General features: G+C 38.0%; 6 protein-coding genes across 9 annotated transcripts; 1 reads left to right on the plus strand and 5 right to left on the minus strand.

Moving 5' to 3' along the window:
* Positions 1-252: 252 nt before the first annotated feature.
* LOC108561828 (G patch domain and KOW motifs-containing protein) lies at positions 253-2,024 on the minus strand. The gene is made up of 4 exons (XM_017919907.1): positions 1,796-2,024; positions 1,186-1,732; positions 993-1,128; positions 253-940 (listed from the first exon to the last, which is right to left on the minus strand). The coding sequence occupies exons 1-4, from the start codon at positions 1,933-1,935 to the stop codon at positions 537-539; spliced, it is 1,227 nt and encodes a 408-aa protein (XP_017775396.1). The 5' UTR covers positions 1,936-2,024; the 3' UTR covers positions 253-536.
* Positions 2,025-2,310: 286 nt separating this feature from the next.
* LOC108561813 (putative tRNA pseudouridine synthase Pus10) lies at positions 2,311-4,014 on the minus strand. Its single transcript, XM_017919884.1, has 4 exons — positions 3,864-4,014; positions 3,063-3,802; positions 2,583-3,004; positions 2,311-2,527 (listed from the first exon to the last, which is right to left on the minus strand). Exons 1-4 carry the CDS (start codon positions 3,987-3,989, stop codon positions 2,337-2,339), a joined length of 1,479 nt encoding a protein of 492 aa, XP_017775373.1. The 5' UTR covers positions 3,990-4,014; the 3' UTR covers positions 2,311-2,336.
* An 89-nt stretch (positions 4,015-4,103) lies between these two features.
* Positions 4,104-4,877, minus strand: LOC108561814 (peptidyl-prolyl cis-trans isomerase H). Its single transcript, XM_017919885.1, has 3 exons — positions 4,718-4,877; positions 4,482-4,658; positions 4,104-4,426 (listed from the first exon to the last, which is right to left on the minus strand). Exons 1-3 carry the CDS (start codon positions 4,799-4,801, stop codon positions 4,133-4,135), a joined length of 555 nt encoding a protein of 184 aa, XP_017775374.1. The 5' UTR covers positions 4,802-4,877; the 3' UTR covers positions 4,104-4,132.
* Positions 4,878-5,402: 525 nt separating this feature from the next.
* On the minus strand, positions 5,403-6,682 carry LOC108561820 (peptidoglycan-recognition protein 2-like). The gene is made up of 4 exons (XM_017919894.1): positions 6,350-6,682; positions 6,065-6,278; positions 5,894-6,012; positions 5,403-5,833 (listed from the first exon to the last, which is right to left on the minus strand). Exons 1-4 carry the CDS (start codon positions 6,402-6,404, stop codon positions 5,649-5,651), a joined length of 573 nt encoding a protein of 190 aa, XP_017775383.1. The 5' UTR covers positions 6,405-6,682; the 3' UTR covers positions 5,403-5,648.
* A 95-nt stretch (positions 6,683-6,777) lies between these two features.
* LOC108561819 (peptidoglycan-recognition protein 2-like) lies at positions 6,778-7,750 on the minus strand. Its single transcript, XM_017919893.1, has 4 exons — positions 7,547-7,750; positions 7,279-7,492; positions 7,109-7,227; positions 6,778-7,043 (listed from the first exon to the last, which is right to left on the minus strand). Exons 1-4 carry the CDS (start codon positions 7,599-7,601, stop codon positions 6,859-6,861), a joined length of 573 nt encoding a protein of 190 aa, XP_017775382.1. The 5' UTR covers positions 7,602-7,750; the 3' UTR covers positions 6,778-6,858.
* A 151-nt stretch (positions 7,751-7,901) lies between these two features.
* LOC108561818 (paxillin) lies at positions 7,902-26,009 on the plus strand. Of its 4 annotated transcripts, none has more exons than XM_017919889.1 (7): positions 7,902-8,013; positions 14,626-14,819; positions 21,469-21,785; positions 23,549-23,738; positions 24,943-25,290; positions 25,354-25,584; positions 25,720-26,009. In XM_017919889.1, exons 1-7 carry the CDS (start codon positions 8,001-8,003, stop codon positions 25,825-25,827), a joined length of 1,401 nt encoding a protein of 466 aa, XP_017775378.1. In that variant the 5' UTR covers positions 7,902-8,000; the 3' UTR covers positions 25,828-26,009. The 4 variants fall into 4 exon arrangements, with proteins under 4 accessions (XP_017775378.1, XP_017775379.1, XP_017775377.1 ...); XM_017919890.1 differs by lacking the exon at positions 7,902-8,013 and adding an exon at positions 12,954-13,103; XM_017919888.1 differs by lacking the exon at positions 7,902-8,013 and adding an exon at positions 13,637-13,842.
* The last annotated feature ends 88 nt before the right edge of the window (positions 26,010-26,097 follow it).

The following is a 26,097-nucleotide window of genomic DNA, read 5'->3' on the forward strand; positions in this document are numbered from 1 at the left end:
GAAACCTATTCTAAATATACATTGCCAGAATTGGTGCCAAAAAACATCATCAGCGTTCAATAAGTTATAATTATTTCCAACAAATAATATTTGGCTTTGGCGCCAGCCTATGCGGTGCTTTTATTTTAAATGCGTGGGTTATAATACAACCCGTACTTATCAATTTGAACATATTTTTTTTTGTAAAATAAGGAAATCGCGGAAAATGTAGGATTCAATGGTGTAAAGTGGAAAATCAGAGTAATAAAAAGATTAACATTTCTAACTAATTTCTTTTTCTTCTTAGCACATTAAACAGTTATTAAATTAAAACAACGCAGGCAACCAGAGTTGCTCTTCACTTAATTCAATTAGTACTTCCTGCACGCATTATTTTGTGTATGTGTGTATGGAGGAAAATTGCGTTCCCTGGGGAACAGATCCGAGCGGCTCTTTCGAAATTAAGATTTATTGCGCTCGTCCCTCCCGAGTACTCAACCGAGCCTAGGCTGCCTAAAAAAAATATTCAAAGCGGGACGTTGCGTTGCGCTCGCGCGTTATCTGCGATTCCGGTTCCGGTACCTTTCCTCCTCGCTCTCACTGGACCGCCTTCTGCTACGACTCTTCTCCTTCCGCCTTCTACGATCTTGCTCGCTGCCGGTACTGCTGTCACTGCAGGTGCCGCCTCCCGAGCTACTCCTCCTCCTCCTTCTCATCCTCTGCTTGCGGTGCTTCTTCTTCGACTTTCTGCTCTTACTCCTGCTCCTACTGCGATCTTTCCGATAATTCTTGTGGCTCGCCGCACTATCCTCCTCAAATCTGGATCGGCCTTTTCTCCTACTCCTATATTCCTCCTCGCTTGAAATATCAATTTTTACTTCTACATTAGGCTCTGGCTTCATTTCGGTTTTGACCGCTACGCTTGCATCTCTCTCCTTATACTGCTCATACTTTGCGTTATCTAAAAGCAAACTATCAAATAACAATATTTTTCTTTATTCATCTCAACTCACTTATAACTTTTGAACCCATCGAGTATTCATCTGTAGACACAGGTATTAAGAGAAATTCGTTAACGGATGTGAAGCCGTCCTTTAAAGCCATCTTGACGATAACCATACCATCATCGTTGCAATCCCAATCGTGCACCTATTAGAAAAAATACGTACATTAATTTATATTTCGTTACAAATCTTATTAACTTACTTTACAGTAGGTCCCCATATCTCGACCGGCTATGATCTTGGCGCAACATCCTTTCACTAACTTTAGCTCTTTACCGTCGGTTCCAACAGCGGGTTTACCGCTCCGCCCTTGGTTCACCACCTTATAGGCACCAAGACCCATGCCCTTTGGCCTCACCTCCAATTCTTTCTCTTCCTTAACCTTCTGTTCATCAGTGACGCCCATACCACGCAACATAGCCCATCCAAAATCTTGAATTGGGACATCTTCATAATCCTCCAGTGTAGCCTGCTCACTGCCTTCCAAAATTAGTTTATCCTCCCCTACGTCCAATTTATACACCTTTGATTCACTCTGCTTCTCTCCAGCTTTCCTGGCCTCAGCCACCAACTGTCTTGCAGCCAACTCATCCAAACTTAACTCTGAGTCTGGTCTGTCATCAATGTGCTCTAATCTCTTCAACCTACTGCGTTCCTTCAGCTCCTTGACTTTCTGAATGCGCACCAGAAGACTATCATCAGTATCTGGTACATGCAGAATCAATGGCTTATTCTCCACCTGAACAGCACTAAAACCAAGCATACATAAAATTTGTTTTTTTGTTATTGATATATTGTTGCAGTAGACTTACTCCTTTACTTTGATCGCCAACTCCTCGACGCATTCGATAAACTCCTTCTTTTCTTCCTCGACAACAGGCTTCGATGACGATATAATCTGCGGTTTCTTCGTTTTGCTGAACCCGAAGGATATCTTCTTTGGCTCCGCCATCCTAACACCAAAACATAACCCAACAAAAACAAATTCAACTTGACGTTTCTTGTTAGGATAGGTAAACCATCGACAGGGTGCGCTTCAGAAATTAGTTCAAATGCACTGAAATACACCACTACAGTAGTATTCTTCAGTTCCTGCAGTGTTTAAAACATGATAAAAATAAATATTTAAAATATTTCTGTCTGTTATATCAGACAAATCCGATACGAACGAGTTGAAATTTCTTTTTAATCTAACGAATGTACGCAAGGGCCAGGACAAAAAATAAAATGTGTATATATATAACATTTATTATAAAAGTGGGATGTTAAAATATTTAAAAAATTCTATTAATTTTGATTTGAATATTTAGTTTTTTTTGTTGTATTTATTTATCTAAAAACTAAAACAATAAGTTATGTATCATAGTTGACTGGTTTCGGCCAATCTAAATTGATTGCTGTTACATCTAGGGCGGCGATGTCGACGGGAGCTCCAATTATTCGCCTTAAATTGGGGGTGGTGCGGTCAAAGTCACCGTGTACGAATTCCTTAACGTAAGTACCTGCTTGCGTTACTACATGTAACTCGAAACAATTGGAATGTCCTACAAAGTTTCTATAAAATATCTGAACTTTAAATATGTTTATATTCATACGAACCTTCAATTGCGAATGCCTGCATGCTCTCAATCCTCCTTGTCCTTGTGGCAAGTGGTCTTCGATGGAGCACTCGAATGGGCGTCTTCTGTGAGACCTCAAGACCACCGTGACTGTTAATCTTCTCTAGCAACTCATCCGTTACCGTCGTCTTGGTTACACAAAGCGCCACGTAACTCTTGGTTTTTGATTCCTCGCCGTCTTTGATGTTGGTCAATTCGGCCCTCTGAACCTTCTGCAGGTCTGATATCTTGATCAGCTTCGACTCTTCCACGCCCTTCTCTACTTGACGATACTCCTCCGGCGTGTACTCGGTGCGTTTCGGATCGGACAATTCCACGTAGAAGGGCCTTCCTTTTCCTAAGCACCGCACATCGCAGTCCTCGCGACCGCTAGACGAAAACTTCATATTCTCTTCAGGAATTCTAAAATTTATTTACACTATAATAATTGCTTTAAGATTAAGCTTTAAAAAAAACTTACTGGAACACCTTGCAGAACTGCTCGAACATAATCTCTTGCACCGAAGTTTCCATTGCCTTAACGCCGTCTATAACCCATGGGCTTTGGCTCAAATCCCTTGAATACTTGCAATACCTGCCAGCCATATATATTGGTTTGTGCTTGCACTCAATCTCCTTGCAGACCAATTGCTTACTGGGGACATCAGGAGGCACTTGCCCATGCATTTTGAATATACCCGATGGTGTAACACTCAATGCTGAGAGTACACCTTTCCGACTGAACAACTCTCCACTGTACTTTCTGTGTTGCAGAGTGCGCATTTCAAATATCTTTGGTTGCATCTCCTTGAGCACTAAAAGCTCCTCAGTCTCCTCGTCATACCCAGTGCTCACATTAATTGAAAACTCACAGATATCAGAGTTCTGAAACTCTTTCTGGATTTTTTCAGCCAATTTCGGCGACACGAACATCTTCCAAGCACGATTTATGGGTATCTCCTGGTTTTCTTCATTGAAGAACATTGGGAATTTATCCTCCAAATGAAGACGCATGCTGTGTTCTCTCAGTAAAATAGCTGCAGGCATGCTTATTGCAATGGTGAAGACTTTACTATCATAACCACTCACTTTTCCTAAGTCTGGGTGATTCAAGACATCATCAATGTGTGTTTCCTGTAGAAGTCCCAAACATACCAAGCATGGATTCCCCTTGACCTTCTTAATTGGTACATCTTCAATTTCAGCCTCAGATAATTGTTTCTAAAAACATAAATCGTTGAAATCTGTTGGTTTTCTCATCTATGCTTGAATTATAACAAACCTGTTTAACGACTACGTCCACATCTGCAAAGTCCACCTTCTTGTCGCACAAATAGCGTAGGGAACAATTGAGACAAACCCCCAAATCGCGGAGATATTTGAAAATAGTCTTCTCCTCGCTCGTCATCTTAGCCAAATGCCAAATGCGATGTGGAAACATTAGGTTATGTTTACGTTGCTCATAGGCAACACACACAGCACGCGCGCGCTTTTATTAATCAGATGAAATAAAGTACATATACAAAAGTTTTTTTTTTATTTAAACTGTATTTACATTTGTCCGCATTGAACTATTGTGACCGGAATTTTTGGTTTATTGTTAGGGCCTGTAGGTACATTCTCAATTTTCCTCATTACCAGCAGCCCGTCAATAACGCGCCCGAAAACCACATGTTTTCCGTCCAAGAAATTGCACTTGGCGCAAGTAATGAAGAACTGACAACCGTTGGTGTCCTTGCCGCTATTCGCCATGGATAATAAGCCAGGGGTGTCGTGTTTCAATGAGAAATTCTCATCACAGAAGGTATTTCCACTGTATATGCTCATTACCCCAGTTCCATCACCCTAAGAAAACATAACATTAGTAAAAAATATGAACCATAATTAGCATTAATCTTACATTAACAAAATCGCCTCCTTGGATCATAAAGTCTTTGATGACGCGATGGAAACAAGCACCTTTGAATCCTAAAGGCACGCCATCCTTTCTGTATTCCCCTGTGCAAAACTGACGGAAATTCTCGCTCGTTCTGGGAACAATATCCGCGAACAGCTCGAAAATCATTCTACCTATTTCCTGTAATGCAGTAACAATTATTATATTGTTCTAATTGCATAAACAAAATCGAAACTTACAGTGGTTCCAACGGAAACATCGAAGAATACAACCGGATTTGCCGGGTGCCTCAATTGAGCTTGAATTTGATTCCAATTCGGCATTTTATTTTATTATTATATATACTTTAACACAGAATAAATTACTCGATCGCCGTTTATAACCACAATAAATTAGGTTAGGAATATAATAACATCAACATGAAAAAGATACGCAACCAAATATACATAGAATAATTTAAAAAAATGAACAATAATATTAATAATTAAAAAATATTTGAAGAAAATAAGTTAATTTTCTTAACATACGAAATACGTAAAAATGTTAACTTTGATTATATAGAGAGTATGCAACTAAAATAACATTATAGGGGATTCCCCAAGTTCTATTGCAATAAGTCAAAATTCATGAGTCAAATTAGTATAAAAAAACAGATTTTTTTCATTGTTTCTGGAAAACCACAAATAACAATTAACAGCTATATATTGATTAATTCCATGAATAAAGCAATTGTGCAATACTTCTAGTAAATACCCGGACTGCTTAAAATATTATGAACTATACATCTTCATTGATCCCAATGCCGTTCGTTCCAGTTCGTTCTGCGAACGCTTTTGCGGTTAAAGTCAAAATGTTCGATATTATTATTGCACTGAAAATCATCCAGTATTGTTATAAGGTTTAAATTGAGTCCTAGAAACAGTATTTTTTTAAGAATATTTATTTACCAACATACAATATAGTAATCAAAACATGGCTTCGAAAAGTAGTAATAGTTAATGCAGAGTAAATTTGTTCAAAATTCAAATTGCGACACAATTAATGCTGTCGTCGTCAAAGTGGCCAAACTCAAACTTCCCATAAGCCGGGAAGGTATGAAATGATATAAGGAATTAAAAAAAAACGTGTCAGCTTATGTGATATAATGATTATGATGTGGCAATGAAGCGTTTATGGATTCTTTTTGAAGTGCGGTAACTTCTGTATTTCCTGGTACAACTTCAGACCTGGACTTTGAGTGCTTCCGACCTGTCTAGCGCCGATGAGGTTGTATCTGTTGCTCAGCTCACCGAGCTCGACGCCGCACGCCAGGAAGTTTTTCAGGGCCTGTAGCTGCTTTGCGCTTGGTGCCTTATCTGCAAAAAGACATACAATTTTTAAGATAGTTAAATAAGCTGGCGATGGAGACTACCAACCGACGTAGTTGCCAATGAAGGCGATGCCCATAGATTTAGTGTTGTAGCCGCGCGTGTGCGCTCCGATCTTATGCCATCCGGCGCCTTCGTAAACGGCCCCGTCACCGCCAATCGCGAAGCTGCAATTCAATTGTTACTATCATCAACCCACAATTATTGTTTCGTGTTTACTTGTATCCGATGTCGTGGAATTTCAGATCATTCATGTGGAAGTTCTGGATGTTGGAGAGGATGTTCGAACAGCTCACCTCCGAGCTGCAGGTATCGGTGACGGTGTGGTGGATGACTACGTACTCCACCGGGATGATCACATAATCAACTTCTTGCGGCGCCTTCGCACCCCACTGATTCCTCTTCACGATCTTCGGACACACGCTCGGATAGCCTACAATTTAATTTACTATATAATAATTACACGAATAATAAATAATAACTAAAAAAAATAAAAACACTCACTGCAATTCGCGCCAATTGCCAAAGCTACAAGCATACACAGAGAAACGAACTTCATGGTTGTAGCGCGTTCGATGCAGAAATGATTATCACAAATTAAATTTTCTGCTCGATCATCAGCTTTATATCGCTTCACCTCCTGATCCTTGGAAATACCACTTTTTTTGTTTGTTTTGCATTACGTCCTTCTTTTTCGTATGCCGTCTCGCTTGTCAGCGCAAGAATCGCCATTACGATTTGTCGATTAATCGCATTAATCTGGTTTTGCAGGGGAAGTCCCGTCTACCGCGGTCATTCGCATCGCACACATATGCAATAATATTTAGAAGTATTTTAGGTATTGTAATAGAGTACATTGTACTGGTAACATCGGACTCGTCCGAAATAATAGGAATAGTCGCTCATACAGTTTCCAAAGTTAAACAAATGAATTAGTTTTGTGTTGTATTTACTAAAACAAAAATAATACAACGAAAGTAATTGTTTCTTAAATCCAATTAATTGCTGCGCATCTAAGGATTCCTTTGGAAGTGAGGGAACTTTTGTAATTCTTGGTACAATTTGAGACCTGGACTTTCGGTGCTGATGACTTGTCTGCCGCCGATGAGCTTGTATCTGTTGCTTAGCTCGCCGAGTTCAACGCTGCACGCCAGGAAGTCCTTCAGAGCCTTCAGCATCTTCTCGCTCGGAGTTTTATCTGAAAGTAAAACGTAAACCATTTTAAACGAAGGAGAAAAACCAAACCGAGGAAATCCGACTAACCCACGTAGTTTCCTACGAAAGCGATGCCCATTGACCTGGAGTTGTATCCGTAGGTATGAGCGCCGACCTTGTGCCATCCAGCACCTTCGTAGACTACCCCATCTCCGCCAATCATGAAGCTGCAAATCAATTGTTACTATCGTTACAGATCAGTATTAGATCAATCTCACTTGTATCCTATATCGTTGAATTTCAGCTCATCCATGTGGTAATTCTGTATGTTGCAGAGCAAGTTCGAGCAGCTCACCTCGGAAGTGCATGTAGACGTGACCGTGTGGTGGATGACCACGTACTCCACCGGGATGATAACATAATCAATATTCACAGGGGACTTCCCCGCCCATAGATTCTTTTTCAGGATCTTCGGACAAACGTTTGGATAGCCTGAAATTTGCAACGATATTATTACAAATAAATACAACAAACACAAAAGCGTACTGCAAAACGCGTTGGTTGCCAAAGCTACCAGCAAAAACAATGAAAAGGACTTCATGATCTCGTCGAGTCCAACGCAGAAATGATAAATGTAAGGTCACTTTCTGCTCATATTATCAGCTATAATAAATTCAACAATTTTATCGCATCGCGTCTCCTTCCATCTTCGGCTCGCTCCCCGCTGCGGTGCATGCATCCCAATTAGGATTTGTTGATTATACAAATTGATCTGGTTTGCGGGGAAGCCCTGTGGCGCCGCCTATTGGGAATATTCCCATCGCACATTACCGAAATTGGTAAATAAACCACCAATCGGTCGTGCGTGTGTATGTTTGTGCGTTTAGTGTGTGTTTTTTTGTTGTTGTTGATTCTTCGTAAACCAATCAAAGTACGAACTAATCAACAACAATAACAAACGGAATTTTCTAAAGGACGTAAACCAGAAGACAAATCCAGGATGGACGACTTGGGTGAGTACAGATGCTCGGAACAACATAACCTCTTCGCACGTCCGTCTGTTTACATTCCTCTCCCGGAATATCTTCGCAGACGTTTCCTCAATTCTAAATTTAAAAAAAAATCATTTACACTCTGAAGACTCCTCACACCGGAAGGGTTGTGGTTTTGCGCTTTTGTTTTATTTACACCAAATGACGTCAGTTTTTGTTATTCGCATGGGCGGAGTCATCGTGACCTTTAAATTGCATAAACATTGTTTCCCTTTTTTCACATTCCTGATTGCCGCATCCTCCGTACCCAACAAAATAACCGAATTAACTTTATCTCTTAATACATTTATTCATTTCTTTTGGCCAATTAATTGCGAACATATTCCAATTGCAGTATTAGTATTGGCAGTGATACCAATTGTAAGAAAGATCAAGGAATGCATGCATTAATTTTACAGGGTGATTCAATTATGCACGAATGCAAATGACATTTAATAGTTTAAATACGTTTAGTGTTATGGTTATAACAACAACAATAAAGTTTATTACAATAACTAAACAAAAATTAGATTAAAACTTAAATAATTTAAATTATTAGTAATGACTTAAAACTATTGCAAAATGTTATTGATCATTGATCTTTCGTCCCTTTTATTGTGTTTTGATGCATACAGATAATCAACTGATATACATAAACAATTGAAATATTTAAATTATTTCTGTAATTGCTTTGATTAGACATAAAACAACTGAATGAAAACTATCGAAATATCAAAATATGCCCATTTATTTTATAAGGTGATTCAATTTATGTTGATTGACAGAAACAATTAGTATTGTATACATTTAAATCTTTGCAAAAAAATCAACAATTATGAAATAATTTAAAATGTTTTTATTTGGCAGAACATAACTTAGATTTTGGATATCAAAATTAATTTTTGATAATGTTTTTATTATTAGTAATTGATTTATAACTTAATTTCCACTTTGTACCAATATTAAGTGCATTTGCGAATGTCTGTTTTCATCAGCTGATCAGAAGGAACATTTTATAGTTATTTATAAATGACCGTTCTGGATTTCTGAATATTTATGTCATTTGTATGACTTTTTTTAACATTTATTTTTTATTTACAATCTATCATAAAAGAATAATAAGTAAATTTGTTTGCGGTTCAAATGTCACGAAAATGGGGAACTCAACAATATCCATCTGTTGTATAAAATTTCTGTTAAATTATCATCGACCAGAAGGTACTTCAACATTGTCTATTCTATTTACATTGTGTTATTTTTTTTACTCTAAGACAGAGTTTTTAAACTTTTTTTTATATTTATCTCACGAAACAGTTGCAAGGCACACTTAAATGATGAAGATTACGATTGTTAATATATACACTTATTGTGTATTTTGTGACACATCTAATATCTGGTACACTGGAGAACATCGCTGCTCTAGCAAATCATTTGATGACAGTTTGAAAAGATAAATTCAAGCTTAGAAAAGTTCAGTATCTGCAGTTAGTAGTTGGTTTGGTTACCTTTTACCAAATGTATAGTACATGGAGACGTTTCAGCAAAAGTTTAGCTGTAACAGATGCTTACTAAGAAATACAGGTTTTGAAACTTAATTAATGCGAATAAATTGAAATGTTTCAATTCATTTGCACTTTTTCAATTATCGATTAAATTCGTTTGTGAAGTTTTCGAAATAATTTGAACGCGCGTGGCCTTGTGGCTTTGATCCAGATACGGGTTAGTTCTTTCGTTTCGTTCATTTCTCGTTATGGCCATTTAGGGAAGATCATTATGGATATATAAGCATACACATGCATACGAGATGGCGGGGCAAGAAAAAAAAATTGGTATTGTGTAAATTTTAATGCCGTTTATGGCGAGGCTCTCTTGATCCTTGACACGGAAATTTCGCGCTCGAAAAAAAAGCGCACACACACGACGCAAAGAAGAAAACAGTCGCGTCGAAATGAGCGTCGTGCGAGGGTGTCGAATTGAACTTGGCCAGCGAGAGTCGAATAAATTAATGGTCGCAGAGTGTAGCGAGAACGAGTGAACTAGTGTGTAAATAGAGAGATGAGAAGAGAGCGAAACGCATAGAGCGCTCGGATCCTCACGCTTCTTACATCATCAACATCAGTCAGAGTGGAATCGAGAAAACAGGATTTCGTCGCGTTCCTCCCGCACGAAACGTCTAAATTTAAGTCCCCTTTTTGGTAGATCTTCGCCCTCGCGAAGAGAGGGTATTCTTGGACGCGCGTGTAATTCCGACGCCCGGCGTCGTCGTCTGTGTCGTCTGCGCGCCGCGACTTCAGACTTTCGCCTTCCCCGGTTTCACGGTCAAAGCACTTACTTCAGATTGAAGTGGTTAAGGATGGACAGGACGATGTACGGGAAGTTCACGCCGACGATGCTGCATCGGCCCTACCAATGCACCCTGAAGAACGGAACATCACCAGGATGTAAGAGTCTCATCCATTTCGCATGACGTAATCCAACTGTACAACTAATTGCATTCAATTATCGTTTTCATTAACTCCTAATTTGGATCTTAGTTTATCCTTGATGTATCTGCAACTATCTAAATATTAACCCTTAGTGGATGTTAAGGATTTACACGTTTTATCTAAAATCTCCTTTATAATACGTACAGATTGTATTCGTTTTAGCGCGCAAAAAATAAATGGGAGTTTAAATATTGAACAAGCGCACGTACAGCTGTGACATTGAGAGTGATATTTCCGATTTTTTCTATTAAAAGTTTCTGTAACAAATATTTTATACGATTCAAAACAAAATCTTGAAAAGTTGTGAATTTGTATTATATAAGTTTGCTGGAAAATGTTTTCTTACGATTCCTAGGCATTATATATAATGCTAATATTATTAAATAATCTATATTAGTGCGACAAGTTTAAAGAGCTACATACAAGGACTAATACACTAAATTTAAATTTGTTTCCACTTATTCATTTTATTTTATTTAACTGTCCCAAACAACATAAAATGAATGAGAAGATGTATACGTCGTAGATTTTATTTGTTTCCAAGACGAACGACGTATTTTGCGTAGCTAACTTGATATTAAAAATCCGCCGCTCTGCAACTCAAACCGGTCTTCGAAAAAATATTAACTATTTTTTTTTAATAATAGAAAATTCTCCGAAATAATATTGTTACCTGTCCGCATGAAAAAAAAATGTTGTCCGGTCTGCATAAATTTTGTATTTGTAACAATGTCCTTGTCGTAGTTTCAATTATGTCATTTTATGCAAATGCACTTTCAACGTTGTATCATGCAAACTACGATTCTTCGTGAAGTCTTAAGAGTCTAAATTTTGAACTATACGACTAAAATTGCCAGAGATGACGAACGACCGATAAGGGTGGTTAAAGTTTGACACTCGTTGATACGGTTATTCGAAGAAAAAAAAAAGAAAGGTGACTTGATTCTTAGTACCTCTCCTTTCTTACCTGAGATTTGACCAATAACGGTTCACCCTGTTTTCCCCGAGGCCGGTGGTTCTTCCTCTCGGTCTCTCCTCGATCAGTGTTGTTTTTGCTAGGGTCGAGGTGAGTACTACTCTTTTATACTGCTGCGTTTTATAATTCCTCGTGCGTGCGTATATATTTATGTAATAGATGGATGGTTTTATAGAAACAAAAGGAAGAATGAGTGCAAAATACAGAAGACACGAGCGGATCCCGATCCACGTGGTGGAGGATCACAACCAGGTTATACCACACATCTACCGTGAAATCGGCTCCAGACATCTACCGCTGGAGGGAATGGCTCTAGTGCATCTGGATTCGCACCCGGACCTGCTGATTCCTAAAACGATGCGAGCGGAAGCCGTCTACGATAAGGAGGAGCTCTACGACAATCTGAGCATCGAGAATTGGATAATGCCTGCCGTGTACGCGGGGCACTTCTCCAGGGTGATGTGGGTAAAGCCACCGTGGGCGGATCAGATTAAGGAGGGTACGTTCGATTTTCGGATCGGCGAAGAGAAGGACTCGAAGACAATACGGTTGGACTGTGAGGAGAGCTATTTTCTCTCGGAATGTCTGTACGCGAAGGCTGATGACCTAGACAAGGTCAGGGAGGCGAAGCTTGAAGTGATTTGTTTGGGTAGAGCGGCAGTAGAGGAGGACGCGCGCGACGACATGGATGCCATCCGAAAAGTGGTGCAAGAGAACGTCGCGCTAGGCGATAGGTACGTGCTGGACATCGACTTGGACTTCTTCAGTACCAAAAACCCGTTCAGGGAGATCTACCCGGAAGCGGATATATTCCCGACGCTCAGGCGGATATTCAAGTTCGAGCGGAAGGGCGACGTGCAGGAAATCGCGCGCAAGCGTAAACTGCAGATGGACCAGCTGGAGGAGGCGTTCCAGCAGATGCAGTCGGACGGCAAGGTCGATGAGGAGTTCATACACTCCGAGGAAATCGAGTCGCTGGCAAATCAACTGAAACGGCACTACGATGTGATTAATTGGGATCAGATCTTCGACGCCGGCTGCACGCTGGATGACACCGAGCTGCCGCACCACGTATCCACCGAAGCGCAGCTGAAGCTCATGTACGACAGTTTCGCCGACTTCCTGGACGTCCTCCCCGAGAAGCCCACCTTTGTCACGATCTCGCGGTCCGCCAAGGACAACTACACACCGCCGGACGTTGTCAACACAATTCAGACACAGGTCGTCGCCATGCTCAAGAGGAAATTCAACTGCGACGATCCCTTCCTGGACTACTCCGACTAACTAACTGACCATCATATACTTTCTCGCGCTTAGACATAAACCATCGCCGGACTATTCCGGATATTCGAAGGCGGCGACGTGCTCGGAATCGATTTCCTTCTTCATCTTCCAAGGATCTCGCGCGCGCGTGTGTTTGCGAGTGGGATGATGAATGAATAAAACTTTCTCGATTTGGTCTGTCCATCTGAAACAGTCATTGCGTAGCTCGCAAACAATCCGCACACACCTGTCGTGTTAATTAATTTTATATATTGTAACGCACACACATCTAATTTAATACATTAATAAAGTAGTGATACGAATTACCGGACACATGTACAAGAAAGGTAAAGAAATTTTGTTTGTTACATGTATATAACTAAAATAAAAGAAACTTTAAAACAAACCTTTAATTTGAACTTATCCTTCAATTAAAATAATTAATTAATAAAATTACCATGCCGATCGTCTACTTACTTACTAACTGGCTTGTCAATATTTGGCGAATTCAAGACATACCCAACCGCCGTTTCCGCTTTACTCACTTCCGTTGAAACATCACCATTTCCATGGAAACAAATATAAATAAAACCGATGAATGGAAAACTGCTTTCCTTCTCTTTTCCGCGGCCACGAAACGTTTCGTAACTCTTTCGCGCTCTTTTTGCTTTTGTTTTTCTCTCATGTTCCGTTTCTTTTTTTCTCCTCTTCTTTTTTTTCCGCGTGGAGCACACTATTTTTAGTTTGGCGAGATGCGTTTGAGTTTCGGATGATGCCTGGGTCTCTTGCCAAACGGGAAAATACCGTCGTGTCGGGGAGAAGAAAGCTACAAAAAAAAACAAAAGAAAAAAAAAGTAGCAGTAGAGTGATTTCGTGCGACTGACTCATCCGGCAGTGTCGACCCGCCGCGGGATAATAGTTCCGAATTATTATTTTTTTGTTTTTGCTACTGATTTTATATTTTTGTTCAATCTTCGAAATTGTATAACGTTATGATGGTGAACCGCACGCCGAGCCCAAAAACGGTAACGTTCCGTGAAACCGGAAGCGAAACAGAGCGGAAGCGTGAATGGGACAAATACCTGAGTGAGTATGAGGAATGGCTTTACGAAATTTGCTATTGTTCCTTTGGATGTTTCTCGTGGACGCCCTTCATCGAAATGTAAATATTTACGTGTGTCGCTCACGTTTGTTTAATGTTGCAAATTGTGCGCGCGTATCTCTTGGTCTCTCGATGGGCGGGGAATTGATTAAATTCACCGTAAATTAGATAAGGCCAGTTTCTTGAATCATCATTACCTTCATCATCGGCTGGATTCAGTTGCAATTATTTTGTCCGTGGAATGAGACCACTCGAATCGTCCACTTCGCGTTTCTAATAAACTTCTTCAGTCGTCATGGAGGAACATCGAAAATTCGTGGATTCGTTCATAAAATCTCGGGAGCTTTCGGATTTAGGTGAGACTAAAAAAAAATATTATCGCCTCCGCATTCTCCATTGGTTTATGTAAACAATTGACGCCTTTGCACAAACGATTGAATTTCGAGCGGCGAAACAGGAAAATTATTTATAAATTTGTTATGTACTGACAAATAATTGATATTAATTTAAACATTTATTTCAATATGATTAACGAAGCATCAATTAAATTTGAGGGAATCTAATACAAAAATCATTGGTATAATACTGTTCGCTAAATGGATAAGTAAACTCATTTTAATTTGCAGAATTGCTATAAATATATCATTCAAAAAAACCAAAAACTGCGGTTCATAATTAATCCCGAATCCAAGCTTATCAACCGGAAATAATAACCACAGGGATATGTTTTACAGTTGTAGTCATAGTAGTTCTTGTTCTCGTTCCAGACGCACTCCTGGCGGACCTGCAGAACACGGTGGCACCCAGTTCGACGGTTGCTGGCTCAAGTTCCCCTGGTTACGGCTCTTTGAAGCATCCGCGCAGCTCACCTTCAGCAGCCGCGACTCCTCCACCGACGCCACCTTCGGCACCGACTGCCGCCTCCTACGAGATTCGCCACGACACGTACGCAACGAAAACGGTGAGTGATTTTCTCAATGTTTTTTTTATCCGCCATCTGTTGATGATTGTCCCACGCCAAATTTTCACCATGTAAATTTGGTGGCCTACAGTCAAACTCTTTTTTGAGAAGTGTTTGAAATTGCTTCCTTATCATTTTGATTGATTTGTTATCATCTGATGGATGTCAACATTGTTGATATTATGTATGAAATAAGTAGAATAAATATTAAATAATAAAAATAGACATGGCGTTTTTCACAATAGCAAATTTTTATTTAGCGTATTAAAATGAGTCATGGCGTCTTTCAAGATGGCGCATATTTTCTTTATAATCGAAAGACACTAATTATGCAAATCAACTGTAATTTGAGATGTCAAAGCTATATTGATAATTATTTGTATTTATTCAATAAGATATAATTACACAAAACGACGGTAATAAGATTTCATTGTTTTATAAATGCTTTTCTTTAATCTGGGACCTCAACTAACACTGAGGGTCCTCGCCTAATATTCTTCGTGGTCTCTTAGATAACACCGTTTGAGAGCCCTTTGATCGAATGGGGTCATGGGCTGCTGCCCGTAAAGACTTTCTTCGTTTTAATAATTTCACACCGGTTTTTGCGATTAAATGATTATTTATTTATATACTTTATTCCATTATTTTTGAGGTGCCTTTTCTCAAATTTGAATGTATCAACAAAAGTTTGATTTACTTATATAGTAAATATCATTATAAAATATTAATGGTGTTATTAAGTATACATTTAATTTTAATAACAATTGTAAAACTGCAATTAAAGACAAATGATATGAAGTTATGAGATGTCTGGATTTCTATAGATGTATTTATTTTGTCTTGTATAGTGGAACATCCGTTGTCTAACATAATTCGTTCCTAAAGGCTGTTTGAAACTCCAATTTATTCGAAAACTGAAACCTTTAAATCTTATATTTCTGACTACCAGTTATGTTGTGAAACTTAAATATTGTCCGAAAATCGATGTATATTTTTTTCTAACGTTATGTTTTGTGCGGTTTATATCAGTGCGTATTTACTATAGTATAGTTTGAAAATTTTATAAGAAACCAAATTTTAATTGAGCATAATAAAAATAAAACCGAAGTAATTAGTAGACAAAATTATTTTTCAAACATAAATTTTCCTTTTTTTCTCTATAAAGTCAAGTTTTAATTTGTACTGTTTATTTTTATGTGTTTTAGTCCGTTTACGCATTATGCGAGGTATTGCTGTACTTTAATTACGAACGTTTCTTTTTGTTTGATTACGTACACTCACACTAAAAAACATAGCAAAATTAGTCATGGCGTCATAAAAATATCATTAAAGCATTTGAGAATCAAGTATGAAACAAAAACACATTAATGTTAGATGTCACGAACTTATGAATAATTGTGATTGATGCATTTATTTTGTGTTTTTGTCATGAGTAATTATTTAATAAAATATAGGAAAGTTTTCTTTCTGTTAACTTTAAAAAAAAAATAAATATTCGTTTGTTGTGACAAAATGAAACATGGCATATAATTTAATTATTTTATACATCAAAGTTTTTTCGCTTTATGCAGTATTTTTTTTGTGGCTTATATTTTTGTATGTACAGTGGAACCTCGCTTAACGGATACTCGTATAGTGAAACAGATTCAAAAATACATACATAATATGTGTACACAAGTTTTAAAAATGATATAACAGTCGCGCGATCCGGGACTTTTCTTCTCAACGTTATGCAAAACTTCGCTCGTTAAGCGAGTCATTTTTTTTACAAATAATTTTGCTCGTTAAGCGGAATGCTCGTTATGCGAGGTCCCACTGTACATTAATACCTCACATAGTGCGTCTTCGAACAGTACGGATTCATTATAGTACGGTTTGAAATTTTGAAAACAAACTATCTTTTAATTGAGAAAAATAATGGTTGATACGTTTATACTTATGCGGCTTTAAAATCCTCGATTTGTCCGGTTTTAAACAGTGCTGGAAATTGGAGGAACCAATTGCCAACACTATTGCTGAATTTAATTCCTCGATTAGACTGGTTTCAAATAGTAGGGGATACTGGTAAAACCTATTATTCGCACTGTGCGAGGTATTATTGTATTAAATAGGAAATGAATCATGGCAATATTCTTTCTAAACCGCAGATTAAATAAAATGACGTTAAAGTTACATAGAACTGTAATGACTTTGATGGATGAATTCTCTTCAAGATTATTTGTGTCAACACAACTTACTACTACATCTTCATTAAGTTGCTAATGGTTGATAATTAATAAATACATTATCCGAATGTTTTCATTTTCTTTAATTTAGTTAGAAAATAAATATTAAGTAGCACAACAAAATGAATCACGTCGGATATTTCAATGCTATTTCTGAACCGCAGATAAAGTAAAATTACGTTAAAGTTACATACAACTATATAGTTGATTATGATTGATGCATTCTTTTCAAGTTTATCCGTGTCAAGACTAATTATAAGCCTATCTTAATTAACCAATAAAACATAATGAAAATTAGAATGTTTTTCTTTTTTTTCATTTTTGGCCTTTTGCCCTGACTCATCGCGAAGGCCGTGATTTATCAGTTTCTATAATTCGATTAAAATGGGAAATGGAAAATTTCCATTTATCGAAGACGCAATGAATGAATGAGTGAAATCATCGCGGACTTTGAAAAACAAAATAATAAAATAGAAGAACCTTTACGGCAACCAGCGCTGCCATTGACCCAATTAATAAAAATATAATTTGCGCGGTCAGCGCGAATCTTGAAACGAAATAGACTTCAGTTTTAATATACTACAGTCATTCCTCGATTAACGAATAGGAAGGAGGGGAAACTTCGTTTTCTGAGGTAAAAATATTATTATGCGAAGCATTGTTCAACAACAAAAGAGATGACTGAAATTGCGGACTTTGTTATATCGAAGCTTCGTTATCAGAGGTAACGTTAAGCGAGGTATGACTGTACAAAACGCGGATACGTTAATTACATATTTAAATATTTGCGAATAATAACAATTTGAAAAAAAACATGCATTTTAAGCAAACATTTACTTAATAATTGTAATAGTTTTCATTAACTGAATGAAATAATTTAATACTTTTAATAATATTTTTTATTGCAATAATAAATTATAAAATGAAAAACTTAATACAATAATAAAAATAATGTTTTTGTTATCAATATTTAATTCTATAAATTATTTTAATTTATTCCATATATGGTCATAGTTATTAATTTCATATATAAAAATGTGAAATGAATTGTAAATTGACAAATGTTTAGTTTTTAGGATATTTTATGAAAACTGAATTTTCTTTGATGTTGTGAGAACAATTTATAAAGGTTCGGTAACAATGTTTGTTCGTACGCGTTTCCACGCCTCCACTGAGTATTTATCATGCACCTAACGATTGCAAAATGTTTTCAAACATTGTGCGCGGTCGTTGGTTAAATTAATGCGCTTTTAACTGCCGAACATGATCATCGATTGATGCTGACAGGTGTTTTGGCTTTTGTTGGAGAGATTTAGCAGAGATTAGGAACTGAAAATACTACAAGAAGAACTGGTAAAAAAATTGGATCTATTTTCAATAGTCCTGGTGTATTGCTGTCTCCGTCTCTGCGGTTGTAAAAGTAAAGCGGTGGCTGTAGAGGCGGGCGTTTCAGTTTAAAATTACCGAATTTTCCGCGATCTTCGTGTGCAATGTTTACGGGCGGGCGGTGCGCAAAAACCGCGTGCGCCCCCCGTCCCGTCCCACCGGTCGTTTCTTGACGACCGCCTCCTGCCCCCAAACGTGCGCCCGTCTCCGTTTCAGCGAACGATCCTGAATCGGACCAAAAAGGGAGAGAGACACGCATTTTAACACACACTCACCAAAAACATAACATAAAAATCTTGCGCCGCCAAACCAAACCAAACCAAACAACATCCGATCATCTTGGAAGGGTTGCAATTGATGTTAAAGTCGTCGCATCGCTCACTCGCACATAGAAGACGGAATCAGCGTCGGCAGCGACGACCACCTGTCAGATCCGATCCGACAGGTGGTTCCTTATTCGTTCTCTTCCTTTCACTTCTTCAGTCGTATGTCATGATTGTTTTTAGCATCCTATTGGTATGTGCAGAGGAGTAACTATTATTTCGTGTTGAAAATAAAAAATCAAGTAAAAGTCACATTTTTACAAGCGAATAAGCAGTTTGAACTTACATTCAAGAAACTGTTCAGATCCTAACCGTCAGGTAACTTCCTCACTTCCACACTTCATCTTACTTCTTCAAACGAATTTCATGTTTTCTGCCTCCATTTCATCTATCTATTCAGCTGAAAAACATAATGTCAATTTTAAGGTCATATATTTAGTCAAGGTAATTGAATAATCGCCAATAGGAAAAAAAGGACAGAACTTACAAATAGGATTTGACTAGATTTGATTCGAGAAAATGTTATAATTTTTTTGAAGTAGAAAATTTGAAAAATCACATTTTAAATGTGATTTTTCAAATTCAAGCGAACAAGCAGTTAGGGTAGTTGTCCGTCACGCAGTCTCTTCGTTTCACATCTTCGGATGAATGTCACAATTGTTTTCAGCCTCCACTTGATATCTGCAGAAAAGATTGAAATTTGATATTTGCTGTTGACATGCCAAATCTCAATGTTAATTACAATGCCAAAAGATATAGTTATGTAATTTGGAAATTTAGAAAAAACATAGTTTATCGTTTCACTTCTTCAGTCGAACGTCATAATCGGAAAAAATTGTATTGTTGTTGATAAACCAAATGTCAATGTCAGTTATAATGTCATGTAATTTATATAATAGAAAAATAACATTTGATCGACCAAAAACTAGTAAGAATGAATATATAAGAAATTGAACAAATCCGATAATTTACTTCGTTTCACTTTTTCGGGCGAATTTCGTAAATGGTGTCAGTCTCATTTTCATCAATTCATGCAGAGAAGCAGCTTTTGTTTGTTTGTTACAAATAAACGAAATATCAATGTCAAATATCTAATCAAGTAATTTGAAAAATCACATTTTATTAAAAACTTACATTTAGGAAAATGAGTAGATTCGATAGGTGATGAATGTCATAACTGTTTTCATTTCAAAGAACAATTTGAACTTGAATTTAGGAAACTGATCCGACAGGTGGTTCCTCTCTTGTTTATTTATTTTCACTTCTTTAGGCGAATGCTACTACTATTGTTTTCAGCTTTCAATCAGATGCGAAAAAGTAGTTATAACAGAAAGCAAATCATGATTTTCCTCGAAGAAGTAAAATCAAACGAGAAGACTTAACTTCGTCTTCTGTACAGAGTTTACTACGAAAAAGCAATAAGTTACAAATGAAAATGTTAAATACTCAGTCATGCAATTTTTATAGTCAAAAAGACTATTTCGAAAAGATGAAAGGAATGGCACAATCACAGTTCTGAAAATGCTTTCAGATTTACTTGTTGTGTTTTTGTTTTGTCAAAGATGATGCGCAGCAACTTGTATTCTTTCTAGATTAATCTGTTGATATTTAACTGTGGAGGTCGTGCATATACGTTTCCTCATTATTTGAATGGCTTTTGTTATTGTTGGCATTGCTTCGATATTTGTTTCAACCTTCGTTTTTCGTAGAGAAGACGTTGTAGAGGACACCGCAAAAGAGTATCTATTTAAAACATGGACATTATGTTGTGACATGTTTAACAGCTTAAGTGATATTTAAATAACTTGTTAAGTATCATTATATGTATAGTTATGTAACATTAATTTAACTTAATGTATACTCGAACTTTTATAAAAACAATTATTGTAGGACACTAGTTAGTATTTTCTGTATAAAATCAATCAATCAATATAATTTAAACGTAATTACTTTCAAAGATAATTTGTAATTTACAAATGTAAATTTGTATGATCTAATTATAATTGAATTTTGAACTACATAAATTATATAATGAAATTAGGTATACAAGTCTCAACTAATATTTTAAATATGTATTCAATTTCTTCTTTCTTCACGACCTGTCTAATTTCGTTAGTATCTTATGGTGCTATTTAATTTCTCATTGTTTCTTCTCTTCCTTTTGTTTATAAAGTAGGTAATACTTAATTATTACTCTAAGGTTGAATTCAAACACGCTCTCATTACATTTTTACGTACTTCAATTGAATCTTTCTTGAGATCAAATAAAGTATTTACTCTGCAATCTTATAAGATCTCAATTTCATCAACAGTTCTTTCGGAAAATTTAATGCATAAAAATAGATGATCTTGAAATGCTAATTTTAGTTTTATGTCACGATACTAAAATTCACTTAATCTGTTTAATGCGTTTTCCAATTATGAAGTCTAACAGCTTCATTTTATTTAAGACCTTTGCCAACTGTACAAAATATTTATACGAAATTTATTTTTATTGGAACATCCACTAAAGGTACAGATAGGGTCATTTTTGTTTTGAAACTTTCTTTACGAACTGTAGTGAATACGGACTATTTGAAGCAAGTTAACTTATTTTCTAGAGTTGTCTGTGGGGATGAGACGATTATTTTATTCAATTACTCATTGACATTTTCAATATGTTAATGAAAGGGTTAGTTATATGTCTGTACTAATGTTAATATTTGTTTTGTTTAGGGAACGTACGGAAGGACGCAGCCAACATCCGGCGGTCGTAGCCCTGTCGTGCCGCCGAAGAAACCCTTCAGCAACAACCTGTCGGAGTTGGACAGTCTTTTGCAGGATCTGAGCACCGCCAACGAGTCCAGCGGAAACGCAATGTCAGCGAACATCATCTACGCCAATCAGACCGTCGGAAGTAACGGTTCGGCTATGAATGGGCACGAGGGTGGTTCCGGTGGTGACAGCCCCGCCGCCGCTTACACATCTAGGCCGAGCTCTCAGACCGCCAACCGTCCCACAGTTGACAGCCTCCTGGACGAACTCAACGCCGGGTAAGAATCGAAAGAATATTATCGAAAGAATATACATCATTAAATCATCATCGGATCGTTCGAGGAAGCTTGAACACCGCGAAAGAGAAAAGGATGAATATAAATATAGTCGCGGGGTCCCGTCCGAAAATAGCATCCACGTTATTTCTGCCCGTGATGTTATTGTCAAATTCGAGATATATTATATTATTTCAAAGAGCCGTATTTAACTCCTCGCGCACGCCTTTACCTACCGCGCCTCCCGCCGCTTCCCCCCACAAGAAGAACGAAGGGGGAGACGGGGGCGAGGGCGAGTTATTATTATATAAAATTTAAATAAAATCCTCCGCGACTTTGGCACCGAACGCCCCAAGGACTCTCTCTCTCTATCAACATATACATCTATCTCTGGTTATCTCTATTATGTAGCCAATCTTTCCATCTAATTAACTATCAATTTAAGCTTATACAGTCAGCGTTCACTTAACTTAAATTCGTATATGCTCGTACGATCACACAATAACAATCTAATCACCATTTGTGCACGCAGAATTTGTCTTCCGATGTGTTATTTTCTAAAACTCATTATTGGATTAACTAGAAAAATGTAACATAAATGTTATATAATTGAAATATTCAAATGATGTCGGTAAAGTGTGCGTTGGTATAAGTATGTTTCTGCGAACGATAGGTTAAGTGGGTAGCCTCACTTAACCTAGCCTAGGATACAAAGATTAGATTTTTTTTTTGAACTTGAAAACTAAGACAAAAACTTTTCAAACTAACATTTGAGTGCTTGAGTCCTCCATATAAAATTTTGCCTGGGGCCCACAAATTCCATCAAAGGGCCTATTAACTTATCTCACTTCTTCTGCGACGTGTCCATCTACTTTTTGTGCGACGCAAAATTAAATTCCTTATATACAATGTTTAGGGCGACTAATAGCCGAATGGTTAAGTCGCCCTACCCACGATCAAACGTCGCCAGTTCGCATCCTGGTCAAAGCCAGGCCTTTTCGTGAGCCCTTTCGGTGCTTGCAGCAATAGGGCCATCGTTCATCACAGATGGACAGTGAAATGAATGAGGTTCAGCATATGGACCTTCAGCCAAGTCGATGGACAATGACAGTGTTAAGGATAGCAGCAGATTCACAGTGAAAAGAAATAGTGGAATCGCAGAGCATCAATATATTATTGAAGTTAACCTACAAGATGACAGCCAACCAACAAATTAAAAATCTAAGCATCATAATGGTAAACTAACCACCGGGAAAGATTACCTACCTAATGTCAACCGCGATCTTAAATTTACTCAATGTTCACATTGTTGAACAGATTGTAAATAAAATAACACGACATAAAAAAAATACAATGTTTAAAAGTTTTCAACATTTAACACATTGCCTAGATACTAAAATTTTCATTGTATCCCGTCTCGTGTATATGGAATCCTGACAACCAAAATATCGACAATCAAATTCTCGATATTTGAAATCCCGACAGTACCAAAGTCCCGACATTATCAAAATCTCGGACGGAATCTTGTGACGGAATTATTTCAAAAATATTCATTTTTGCAAATGTGTCTAATTAACTAGATAGTTTTAATGTAGCGTAGATATAAAACACAGGTTTTACTTTAACCAATAGAATATTGATGTTCTTTTTTTATTCACATAGTAGATTGTCTGGATATCGAATGTCGGGATTTTAATTGTCGGGAATTCGATTTTCGGGATTTTGGTCTAGTATTCAGAATATAAATGTTTTTTTTTGCATTGCAGCGAAGTGTTCTACCAAGGGCCTAGGAAGGTTACGATCACCGTGAAGGAGACGAAAACGGAGGCCGGTTATCCTGGAGAGACGGAGCTGGTCACGCGACACGTGTCTCAGGTGCGTTCGACGCCGCCACCGGCCGCCTCCAACGCCACTAGAGAACTGGATGACCTGATGGACACCCTATCCGAGATCAAGGTAAGCGAAGTGCTAATTATATCTAAAGTCGTAGCAACATTATACGGTTTCTTAGCAACGGCTTCAATATCAACCACCTGTGTGAGCGTCTACACGCAGCGTCGAATGGTGTTGTTCGCGAAAATTCCATTTTCTAGATGGAAATATTGTGTGCATGTAATAATAAATTATTTTCGGCCCCGCATTGGAACCTCCCCAACCGCTTGGAAACGTGCCTACGACACATGGCAATTGAGTGCACCAAAAATCGCTGTATATTATTATTACCAATACACCTATTTGGATGTTTACCACATTCCTTTTTCATTTATCTAAGAAAAAATATGTAAGGAACAAAAACTTGTATTTATAATGCGAACGTACCCGTTACATTTTTAACAGAGTCCAATTGCAGTTGGCCGGTGCGCTTTGTTGCCAAAACATTTACATAATATGAAATATTTTCAAAGAAATTGTTAATCAATGAATTTGTGACGATGATATTTGAGATCCACGGATGATTTGGGTTTGCGGTAATAATATTCTATTTTATCATTGTGTTTTTTTTCTTGGAAATAAGACGACCCTTCGTTAATCGGTCACCAAGACTCATCCATCATCTAGCACATCGTAATTAACGTCAAGGTGATGGCAAAGTAAAAAAACCCAATCAATTTCGACCATTACAAATATGTGATAGATACGAGCGTGTGTATATATTTTTCTTCTTCGATTTCTTTCTTTCGTGTCTAATGCATTGCATATTTTTCGTACGCGTGTGTCGCCTTCTAAAAATAAAGCGCGCGCGGAAAAGAGAGGATCGCGGGGAGAAGGCGAGTTTTCGTTGGAGGAAAAAAAAATATAGCCCGTCTCCTCCTCCGTCTCTCTCGATCCTTCGATTTTTGAGCAGTATTTTTCTCTTCAATTTCTTCTTCCTTCTATTTTTCGGGAATTCGTGGGGGGGAAAGCGCGCTGGTGGGAGGGGGGTATCCCATATAACTTTTCTATGGGAATTCGTTGGAAGCTCGTTCAGTTTCCAGCAAACACTTAACGAACAGACACCAGAAACTTTGCTGTCTATCTGTTGTTGATAGTGGCAAATCCTAAGGGATAATAACAAGAACACTTACTTAGGTTTGCACCTTTTCTATACCGTTGATTAACTAATTTTTTTATTTCGTTGATTTTTATTGTATTTTATGTGCGTTTTGGGGACGACATGCAGGTGAGTAAGCAGACGGTGTCCGATTCGGTGTACGCGCGTCCGGAGAAGGCGGCCGCTCAGAAACAGAACTTGGATCATATGCTAGGAAATTTACAAGCGGATATGAGTCGTCAAGGAGTTAACACTAGCCAGAAGGGATGCTGCAGCGCTTGCGAGAAGCCGATCGTGGGGCAGGTCATCACCGCTTTGGGTAAAACCTGGCACCCTGAGCACTTCACCTGCTCTCACTGCACGCAGGAGTTGGGAACGAGGAACTTCTTTGAGCGCGATGGAAAGCCGTACTGCGAGAACGATTACCACAACCTGTTCAGCCCCAGGTGCGCCTACTGCAACGGACCCATTTTGGACGTAAGACACGAAAAAGCATCGCTATTTCGCACCGATCTAAACAAACTCTAATTGTCGTACCAGAAATGCGTGACCGCCTTAGAGAAGACCTGGCACATGGAGCACTTCTTCTGCGCGCAATGCGGCAAGCAGTTTGGAGATGAAGGTTTCCACGAGCGCGAGGGAAAGCCCTACTGCCGGGACGACTACTTCGACATGTTCGCACCAAAGTGCGGAGCATGCAACAGGGCTATCATGGAGAACTACATCTCGGCCCTCAACGCCCAATGGCATCCCGATTGTTTCGTCTGCAGGGTAAGGTCCTCCTCCACCTCTTTCTCCTCATCCTCATCAAATGCATATCCGAAAACACATTCCACCTTCTTTAATCTAATCAAACAACAACAAACAATATAACAATAATAATAAAATGAATACATAAATTTCAAGGATTGCAAGCAAGCCGTGCAAGGAAAATCCTTCTACGCCGTCGAGGGAAAACCCGTCTGTCCCAAGTGCATCGGAGTCGACGAGGAAGAGGAGGAGGAGGAAGAATAGACAATTCCCTCCTTCTCGTCATCATCTCATGCAATTCGATATGAATGAATGATAGAAAATCCGCAGAGCAAATCTAAAAACAACCGCCAATTAATAAAATGAACCAAAAACTATAATTCAATTGGAGAAAGAAATGTTAAACACGCACGTCAGAGGAGAGGCGACTTTTGATAAAAAAAAAACAAGAACATTAGAATCTCAGCCATCTGTTGGCTCCCCATACATCATTATTCAATAGCACTCTCTTTCTATCTCTTTCTCGCACACTAT

This window comes from Nicrophorus vespilloides, unplaced genomic scaffold (genome assembly GCF_001412225.1).
Source record: "Nicrophorus vespilloides isolate i.1.1-1 unplaced genomic scaffold, Nicve_v1.0, whole genome shotgun sequence".
Taxonomy (NCBI): Eukaryota; Metazoa; Arthropoda; class Insecta; order Coleoptera; family Silphidae; genus Nicrophorus; species Nicrophorus vespilloides.

Excerpts from the sequence above, each read along its gene's own strand:
- LOC108561828 (XM_017919907.1), bottom strand. The coding sequence starts at position 1,935 with ATGGCGGAGCCAAAGAAGATATCCTTCGGGTTCAGCAAAACGAAGAAA. Across the intron at positions 1,129-1,185 it reads ATATGGGGACCTACTGTAAA|GTGCACGATTGGGATTGCAA; the intron begins GTAAGTTAATAA and ends TTTTTCTAATAG. Across the intron at positions 941-992 it reads GATGGGTTCAAAAGTTATAA|ATAACGCAAAGTATGAGCAG; the intron begins GTGAGTTGAGAT and ends GTTTGCTTTTAG.
- LOC108561813 (XM_017919884.1), bottom strand. The coding sequence starts at position 3,989 with ATGACGAGCGAGGAGAAGACTATTTTCAAATATCTCCGCGATTTGGGG. Across the intron at positions 3,803-3,863 it reads TGGACGTAGTCGTTAAACAG|AAACAATTATCTGAGGCTGA; the intron begins GTTTGTTATAAT and ends TTATGTTTTTAG. Across the intron at positions 3,005-3,062 it reads CAGTTCTGCAAGGTGTTCCA|AATTCCTGAAGAGAATATGA; the intron begins GTAAGTTTTTTT and ends AATAAATTTTAG.
- LOC108561814 (XM_017919885.1), bottom strand. The coding sequence starts at position 4,801 with ATGCCGAATTGGAATCAAATTCAAGCTCAATTGAGGCACCCGGCAAAT. Across the intron at positions 4,659-4,717 it reads ATGTTTCCGTTGGAACCACT|GAAATAGGTAGAATGATTTT; the intron begins GTAAGTTTCGAT and ends ACTGCATTACAG. Across the intron at positions 4,427-4,481 it reads AAGGAGGCGATTTTGTTAAT|GGTGATGGAACTGGGGTAAT; the intron begins GTAAGATTAATG and ends ATGTTTTCTTAG.
- LOC108561820 (XM_017919894.1), bottom strand. The coding sequence starts at position 6,404 with ATGAAGTTCGTTTCTCTGTGTATGCTTGTAGCTTTGGCAATTGGCGCG. Across the intron at positions 6,013-6,064 it reads TTCCACGACATCGGATACAA|CTTCGCGATTGGCGGTGACG; the intron begins GTAAACACGAAA and ends ATTGAATTGCAG. Across the intron at positions 5,834-5,893 it reads CTTCATTGGCAACTACGTCG|ATAAGGCACCAAGCGCAAAG; the intron begins GTTGGTAGTCTC and ends GTCTTTTTGCAG.
- LOC108561819 (XM_017919893.1), bottom strand. The coding sequence starts at position 7,601 with ATGAAGTCCTTTTCATTGTTTTTGCTGGTAGCTTTGGCAACCAACGCG. Across the intron at positions 7,493-7,546 it reads GGCAACCAACGCGTTTTGCA|GCTATCCAAACGTTTGTCCG; the intron begins GTACGCTTTTGT and ends TGCAAATTTCAG. Across the intron at positions 7,044-7,108 it reads TTTCGTAGGAAACTACGTGG|ATAAAACTCCGAGCGAGAAG; the intron begins GTTAGTCGGATT and ends TTTTACTTTCAG.
- LOC108561818 (XM_017919888.1), top strand. The coding sequence starts at position 13,749 with ATGATGGTGAACCGCACGCCGAGCCCAAAAACGGTAACGTTCCGTGAA. Across the intron at positions 21,786-23,548 it reads CTGGACGAACTCAACGCCGG|CGAAGTGTTCTACCAAGGGC; the intron begins GTAAGAATCGAA and ends TTTGCATTGCAG. Across the intron at positions 23,739-24,942 it reads ACACCCTATCCGAGATCAAG|GTGAGTAAGCAGACGGTGTC; the intron begins GTAAGCGAAGTG and ends GACGACATGCAG.